This window comes from Gekko japonicus, unplaced genomic scaffold (genome assembly GCF_001447785.1).
Source record: "Gekko japonicus isolate JY-2015 unplaced genomic scaffold, Gekko_japonicus_V1.1 scaffold13, whole genome shotgun sequence".
NCBI lineage: Eukaryota > Metazoa > Chordata > Lepidosauria > Squamata > Gekkonidae > Gekko > Gekko japonicus.
In genome coordinates this window covers 788,879-797,586 of record NW_015172553.1, presented here as the reverse complement: position 1 = coordinate 797,586, position 8,708 = coordinate 788,879, and the positions used below count along the sequence as shown (strand labels likewise).

At 45.3% G+C, this 8,708-nt stretch overlaps 1 protein-coding gene across 1 annotated transcript in view; it reads left to right on the top strand.

Annotated features, from left to right (window-relative positions):
* The first annotated feature begins 3,011 nt into the window (after positions 1–3,011).
* The window catches only part of SLC23A2 (solute carrier family 23 (ascorbic acid transporter), member 2), a 60,645-nt gene continuing 54,948 nt past the window's right edge, over positions 3,012–8,708 (top strand). Inside the window, exon 1 of the mRNA XM_015421112.1 lies at positions 3,012–3,116. Coding sequence (XP_015276598.1) covers positions 3,012–3,116 — 105 coding nt within the window. The remainder of the gene's footprint in view (positions 3,117–8,708) is intronic.

Below are 8,708 nucleotides of genomic sequence, written 5' to 3'. Positions count from 1 at the left end.
AGCAACCATGGCAACCAACAATTGGGCACACTCATGCCCACTCGCAATTGGCCGAATGGCCACGGCTAATCATGATTACATTGGGGTATAATTGTTTGATCCCTATGGGAGTGAGTCTCTTCTTCTTGTTCTCGAGTCTCTTGTTCTCTTAGCTCTGAGGCTCTTGCTGCCTGTTTTATTGCACCTGAAATGCTGTCTCTTGGAAAACAAAGACCTGCTTGGTGACTTGGAGCACATGGGTGTGCAAAGATGGGATTTCCCTTCAAAATCCCTTGGACTATTCTGGACTGTTGGATGTTCCTGAATTGGTAACTATGGATCTTTAATATGTAGTTAAGGCAAAGAACCATAGGTTTTTCTTGTTTTCAGTAATCTCTGATAGTCTGTTGCTAAGCTCTGTACTGAATAAAGATCCTTCTTATTGCTAATTTGTCTCTGGTGTTGTAACTTGAACTCCAAGGCTAAATCTTGTGGCTAACCCTGACCACTTAAGCTACCTTTGCAAGAGTAAAAGTGTGCATCTCTGGATTGAGTTGCTAATGTGTTCTGTCCCAGATGCCAACTAAGGGTTTGGAACCTCTTCCCTTAGGAAAAGCAGGGACTAGTGAAAAGAGGTTCTGGTGGCAAATTGTCTGGAAACCAGAGAGGGTATAGACCATCTCGTGGTTTGTTGTTTAATGTACTGAAAAGTACAGGATTCCCTCTCATCCCTGGACTGGCCTGGGTGGGCTAATCCTGTACAGACCCCCCTTGCTAAATCGCTTTTTAGTTCATGCATATGGGAGGGGCCCCTCTCCCGCGCGCTTTTCTTGCCATTCTCAGGGGGGGACTTTCTTTCTAAGTCGCCGGTATTTCGCTTTCACTCGACTCACTGTTCGTTGTTGGTCATAAGACCTCACTCAAAATGCGTGTCCCGGTCAGCGGCTCTAATTCCATTTGGACGCATAGCGGCAGGACCGTCAGGGCGGAAGAGCACCTCAATTCCCTAGCATCGTGCTGGCAAAGAGGCCACCCCTCAGAAGCCCCATGGCTAGGAGCCTTTCACAAAGGCTCCGGGGGGATAATGAACAATCGCACCCTCCCCCCCAAACTGCCAGCGCACAGATCACACACCCCGGGAGGTCTGGGAGGTGCATCTGCCAGCGTGTTGCCATAAACCAGAAGTCCAGATATATAGATTCTTTATTGCCTACAGCAGTAGCTGCATTAATGGATAGTCTTATCCCCCTCAGGGTTTTAGAGGAATAATTTTTTTGTGTGTCTTCATAGCAAACTGTAGGCTTCAATATTAACCTCATGTTAAGTTTATTGAAAGACTGGCAGGCCTCACATTAGGGTTCTGACCTTAAGTGAATATAAAATGAAGCTGTTATTGGATAAAGATCTGTTTAGCAGCGGAGAGAATTTTGTTTACCTGGTTATGCAAGAATAAGACAGAAGAGGCAGTGTAAACTGAGTTATCAAGTGAGGGTGACGTATCTGGCCATAGCTGTGGAAGGAGTGGTACTTTATGGGGCAGTTTATTGTAGGAGGGCTTGAGGTAACTGGAGAAAAAATTGTGTAGATCAAGCTCAGTAGCTGAATTAGAATGCACACCCTAAAATGCTGCTTAGCCTCTGGAACAATTTGGATTGTTTTTTGTTTAAATCAGCTTCTTTTTTTCCTTGTAAAACTCTCCCTATAGGCTGTACAAATGTGCCTATATACAAAGAACTTGAATATAGCAGATCTTTTTTTGTTTGTTTTTTGGCCCATGAGAGCTTCTTCTGGTTTAATGAGGTATTCTATTTCATCTGTCTAAAATTACGGCATTTTTCATTGGACCAAAGCTTTAGTTTCTTTCTCTTAATATTGGACTTTTGAAATTTTATTTTATAATTAAGAATATTCAGGGTAGCACGTGATAAAACTTAGTGCCTGCTACATTGTTCTGCTAGGGAATATTAACAAATGAATGGCTTATTTCCATCTTCTGTCTTCATGTGGGAATTGAGTCAGCCTTGTTCAGGTTTTTTCCCTCAGGCCACCTATAAACAGTTGTAATGTAAATCATCCCAGGGTTGGACTAACAGTGTACCTGCATCAGGCTTACTACTCTTAATTAACCCGGTTGTCTTAGTAGGACTAGCTCTGTCTTTACATGGTTTTTAAGCTTCTGTACAACTAACCTGTCAGTTCTCTTAGTAATTTATTATAGCATCGTGTCTCCTTATAAATAACAATTCATACTGGTCCCTTCCTTGAAGAGTTTACAATCTAAACTTCAGCTACTGGAAAGGCAAAAGAGAGAGGCAAGGAAGATGGGGGAGAAGGTGTGTTCGGTTTAGTTATACATGCTTAGTCATAGTTTAAAAGGATAAGTTGAAAGCTACAGAGAAAGAGGTATTTGAGCATCTAGGCATCACTCCTATATACAGCTGAAGAATTATTTTGGATTCCTGTTGCAAGAATTAAAAAATGGTTTTTCCAGCTCTATTGTGAGTAGGAATGGGCAGAAACCAGTTCACGAGCGAAAATTCAGCACAAATCTGGCTTGGTTCAGAGCCCCCGAACATGTACTCGACTTTTGTCTGGTTTGGTTGTTTGAGTCATTTAAACCTAACAGCTGAGCAGTGCGGGTCCACTGTTAACCTGATGGTTGCCAGGCGCACCCATCCCTAGATGTGAGGGAGGGGTTAGACAAAAGTAGCTGAGTTCTGTGGGTAAAAGTTGCTAATTGGGAGAAGTTTTTAATATAATAAACTTGCCATAACCTTGACTTGCACTGAGGTTAATAACGGAATATTTTATCTGTCTCTTGTAGAATCATGCGGCAAAAATATTTTATTGGTTTCCTTTTGTTTCATTTCCAGATATCATAGAAACCACGATTACTTACACAACCTAATGCTGCATTGTGAATACCATGATGCTCTTCTGACTGTTGGAGGTGCTATCTTTTTTATTGAAAACTCCATCTCCTGTACTGACAACTTCAGTAACTGTTAGTTTCCTGAACATTTTGGGAAACAATGGGGATTGGCAAGAACACTACTTCTAAATCTGTAGAAGCGGGAAGCCCAACAGAGGGCAAATATGAGGATGAACCAAAGCATCCTGCTTTCTTCACACTACCGGTAAGTAAAATACTCAGAGTTGCTCTCCTGTAGTGTTGGCAGGCTATTTGGATAACACAGTATAAGCACAGGCTAAGTGGAAGGTCTATTTTGGCTTTGGCAGTTAAACCTAAACATGGTATTGTATTGTTGAAGGCTTTCCAAGATGGTGGACCTCCTTATGGCACCTGGTATTTTTGGCCACTGTGTAACAGACTGTTGGACTGGATGGGCCATTAGCCTGATCGAACATTGGCTTCTCTTATGTAAATTAAGCTACTTTAAAATTACTCGCTAACCTGCAGCAAGATCCCCAACTCTGTTTCCTTTTGTTGAGGACAATGATATCTCTGTAGATGGCTAATATTTGTAGGATATCCATAAGGAAGCAGAGCCCTCTTGATGAAATTACCCTCAGTAGGGTTACCAAGTCCCCGCTGTATGCACAGCGGGGGACTCCAGCCTCGTTCCCGGAAATGACACGGCCGCGTTGGGCGCGCCGGGGGTGGGGCCACAGTCATCCAAGGGGAAAACAGAGAGTTTTCCCCTTGGATGACTGCGGCCCCGCCCCCGGCACGCCTGGCGTGGCTGCGTCACTTTAGGTGACGTGCTGACGCCGGGCATGTCACGTGCTTTGGGGGTGGGGATCCCCCCGGGGCCCAACCTGCCGGCGGTGGGTAACGGGCCTCTGGGGCGGGGGTTTCCCCACCCCCCGGGGGGACTTGGTAAGCCTAACCCTCAGTGACCCAGATACTGAAACCTTCAGTGTTGCCCTGTTTGTAGAGTTCAATTGCATTTAAGATTTAAAGATCCTGTAGGCAAACCACTGTGTTCTTGATCAAAGCACTCATCAGAATGTTTTTGATCTTCCTCTTTATGTGGTTGATTTCATTTTGGAGTATGAAAGATGAGGATACACCTGAAATCTAAAATCTAGATCCAGACACCTGAATTTTGAGAAAAATTGTGCTTGCTGCCAATATTGGAAGAGAACATAGCTGTAATAGGAAGATGAAATATTTGGACTTAAAGGAAGTTGAGAGTTCTTTATTTACATCTGCTGTTCACCCAGAGAAAGATTTCTTCACAGTCCCTGAGTTGTATACTCCACTAATATGTTGGACCCTCTATAAGTGTTGTTGAACTAAAAAGTAAAGGTAAAGTACTCATCTCCAGTTCAAAGCCGAAGAGCCAGCGCTGTCCAAAGACGTTTCCATGGTCATGTGGCCGGCATGACTAAACACCAAGGCGCATGGAACACTTTTGTTGAATTAGGAATATGCTAAAAATGCATTTATGCTGTTTAACAATAAATAAAAACGTTTAGTATAAAAAAATAATTATGTTACTCCCCCCATTGGCATCAGTTGTAACAGCTGAAAGCTACAGGATGGCCAGCTGTTCACTTGGGTGGTGAAGAATATAATTGGGTTAGGTCTTCTCAGGGAAGGCAGTCAGACATCCACAGTTATGCCTCACTCTGCTCCTGCTGCATTGAAAAGCACAGAAACTTGGTTTCTTGGGGCACAGAATGGTATCTTTCTGGTTCTTCTGCCCTGTGGTGCTCTGAGCTCCTCTTGGCCAGATGGTCCACATTTTAAGAATAACAGTTCTGTTACTTTCAGTGAGAATAGATCTAAAAGTCCTTTAAAGGAAGAGCCTAAGTTGAAGGAAAGCTCCTTACGCTGGAAGAAGGCATCAAACTTTGTTAAGCAGAGTAGCTGGATTCACTCCAACTTCTTCCTGCAACAGTCTCTTCAGCACATGCTCAAGCCTTCAGTTGATTGCTTGACACAGCTTACTTTTCATGAGTATGTATGACGAAAGCAAGATAAAGCAATTCTTAACTTCATCTTCCTCCTATGTTTCCATGTTGCCTAGCCAGCACGTACTTACTGAGTTGATCAATCAATTAATAAAACGGGCCATTGGTACTTACCGTGAAGGGTCCTTCTCCTCTGAGATAACGGAGGACATCTTGCTGGGTGTTTCCGACCCCTTCCTTAGGGAGGCAGGAACAAAGAACTTCACTTCCTGTCCAGTAGTAGGAAATGCCCTTCAGCTTCCAGTTTCGGGACTCCAATGAGCAGTAACCCTTGTAAATAACACTATAAAACCATCATTAACCATAACTATTGCAAATAACAAACAGTCCCCCAAAGGGTCAACAAATACTACTATAGGAATTTTCAAGTGAAGACAGGAAGGACTACTCTGAGCCAAAGACAAAAGAAGTATTAATACAGAAAAAACTTAGAATATTAGCAAAGAAGACGATGAAAGGGAGGGCCCAAGATGTCCTCCGTTATCTCAGAGGAGAAGAACATAAGAACATAAGAGATGCCAATGTTGGATCAGGCCAAAGGCCCATCCAGTCCAACACTCTGTATCCCACAGTGGCCAGAAATACCAGTGCCATCAGGAGGTCCACCAGTGGGGCCAGGACATTAGAAGCCCTCCCACTGTTGACCCCCCCCAAGCACCAAGATGACAGAGCATCACTTGCCCCAGAGTCCCTATCTATACCTTGTGGCTAATAGCCACTGATGGACCTCTGCTCCATATGCTTATCTAATTCCCTCTTGAAGCCGTCCATGCTTGTAGCCGCCACCACTTCCTGTGGCAGTGAATTCCAAGTGTTAATCACTCTTTGGGTGAAGAAGTACTTCCTCTTATCCGTTCTAACCCGACCGCTCAGCAATTTCATGGAGTGCCCACGGGTTCTTGTATTGTGAGAAAGGGAGAAAAGTACCTCTTTCTCTACCTGCTCTTTCCCATGCATAATCTTATAAACCTCAATCATGTCACCCCTCAGTCGTCGTTTCTCCAAGCTAAAGAGCCCTAAGCGCCTTAACCGTTCCTCATAGGGAAAGTGTTCCAACCCTTTTATCATTCGAGTTGCCCTTTTCTGCACTTTTTCCAAAGCTATAATATCCTTTTTAAGGTGTGGTGACCAGAACTGCACACAGTATTCCAAATGAGGTCTCACCATTGATTTATATAGGGGCATTATTATATTGGCTGATCTGTTTTCAATACCCTTCCTAATAATCCCCAGCATAGCATTGGCCTTCTTTATTGCAGTCACACACTGTCTCGACATTTTCAGTGAGTTATCTACTACAACTCCAAGATCTCTCTCTTGATCTGTCTCTGCCAGTTCAGACCCCATCAACGTGTATTTATAGTTAGGATTTTTGGCTCCAATGTCCTCCTGAAAGGACTGGTGCGGTGTAGAAAAACTTTCAACGGCCTCCGTACATCCAGAGTATGCTATATCCTCTCCTGCGGATGCAATGGTTTCAGACAGAAGGAAGGAAGGCAAATCTCCTGGGATCTGTGGAATTTGGAGTTGACCTTTGGGCGGAAAGTAGGGTCAGGCAACAGTACGACCTTATCCTTATGAAAAGAACAGAGCCGAGGATTAACTGAGAGTGCTCCCAGTTCCGACACACTCGGGGCTGACGGAAAGTAGGGTCAGGCAACAGTACGACCTTATCCTTATGAAAAGAACAGAGCCGAGGATTAACTGAGAGTGCTCCCAGTTCCGACACCCTGCGGGCTGATGTTACAGCCACCAAAAAGAGGACCTTCATTCTAAGCCATTTTAGAGAAATTTCCATGATCGGCTCAAAAGGAGGCTTTGTTAAAGCGCTAAGAACCACATTCAGCCTCCAAGTGGGAAATCTGTGGCAAACAGGTGGGTCCTTAAGTGATGCACCTTTCAAAAAACGCTTGATATGCGGATGCCAGACAGTGGACAATCCTTCACCAAAGGTAAGACTGTTCAGAGGGCTGCAACTTGCCTTCTAAGGGTGGACGCCTTCAGACCTGAATCGTGGCCGTCCTGTAGGAAGGAAAGGATCTCTCGAAAGTGTGGCTTGAGAGGATCAACAGATTTCCTTCTGGCCCAATGTACAAAAGCCTTCCAGGTAGTATTATATATCCTGCACGTCGACTGCCTTCTGGATGCCAGGATCGTATCCGTTACCCCCTCTGGATAACCTAACTTGAGAAGTCCGTCCCTCTCAACCGCCATGCGGTCAGATGAAGCCATTCTGGATCCGGATGCCAAACCGGTCCCTGTGATAACATGTCTGGCGACACTGGTAACCGTAGAGGAGGAAGGATCGATAGAGCTTGAATTTCTGCGAACCACAGCCTTCTGGGCCAATAAGGAGCTACAAGGATGATTTCTGCCTTGTGTTCTCTTATCTTCCTCAGAAGTTTGGGAAGAACCGGAGTTGGAGGATATGCAAACATCAAGCCCTGTGGCCACTGCAATACTAGGGCATCCGTTCCCTCTGCTTTGTGATGATGGAATCTGGTGAAGTAACGAATCACTTGAAAGTTGTTTGGTGAAGCGAAGAGGTCCACATCTGGCATGCCGAAGGTGTTCGCTATCAGATAGAAAATGCTCCGCTTCAGAGACCACTCGGCTTCCTGAATACGAAACCTGCTGAGCCAGTCCGCTTGATAATTTAGGGCCCCCTTTATGTGTTCTGCTCTGATGGAGGCCAAGTTGGTCTCTGCCCAGAGAAAAAGTATGGCTGCCTCGTGGCTCAGTCGTGGAGACCTGGAGCCTCCCTGCTTGTTTATATACGATTTTGCTGTGATGTTGTCCGTCCTTATCAGGACGTGGGATCCCTTTACTTGATGATGGAAATACAACAGAGCCAGTCTGATGGCCCTCAGTTCCAATACATTTATCGGCAGTTTGCTTTCCTCTTTTGACCATATACCTTGCATTGGAGAATCGTGGTAAACTGCGCCCCAACCCTGGAGGCTGGCGTCCGTGACAATCTGTTTCCATTCCGCTACGTAAAAGACCCGGCCTCGTAGCAGATGGTGAATGTTGGTCCACCATAAAAGACTGGTCTTTATCTTGTAAGGTAGTTCCAATGAAATGTCCTGTCGTCTCATGATTTTGGATTGAAAAGGCCTCAGGAACTGTTGCATCGATCTGGAGTGTAGTCGCGCCCACGGAACCATGTCTATACACGAGATGAATAGGCCCATCAGCTTGGCCAGGGTCATAAGAAGGGATCGCCTGCTCTTGACAATCTGCTTGCACAAAGCTCTGATCTTTTCCGCCTTGGGCATCGGTAGGAACGTAGAGTTCTGGGATGTGTCCAATATGGCTCCGAGATGTTCTATTGACTGTGACGGGTGTAAGCAACTTTTCTGTAGATTGACTAAAAATCCGTGGGACTGTAGACAGTGGATGGTTGCCTTGGTGTCTAACGCTGACCTCACAAGAGAAGGCGAGCGAATCAGGAGATCGTCCAAGTACGGATGGACATGTATGCCGCTCTCCCTCAGTCGAACGATTGGATGGATTAACATCTTGGAGAAGACCCTGGGGGCTGTTGATAACCCGAAGGGAAGGGTTCTGAATTGCCAGTGCTGTCCTTGGGCGAAAAATCAGAGGAAGCGCCTGTGCCCGGTGAATATGGGCATGTGCAGGTACGCCTCCGTGAGGTCGATGGAGGTCATGAACTCCTCCGGATGAAGGGCCTCTGTTATGGACCGGAGGGTTTCCATGCGAAAATGTCTCAGCCGAACGAACCTGTTCAGGAACTTTAGATCCAGGATCGCTCTCCAGCTTCCGTT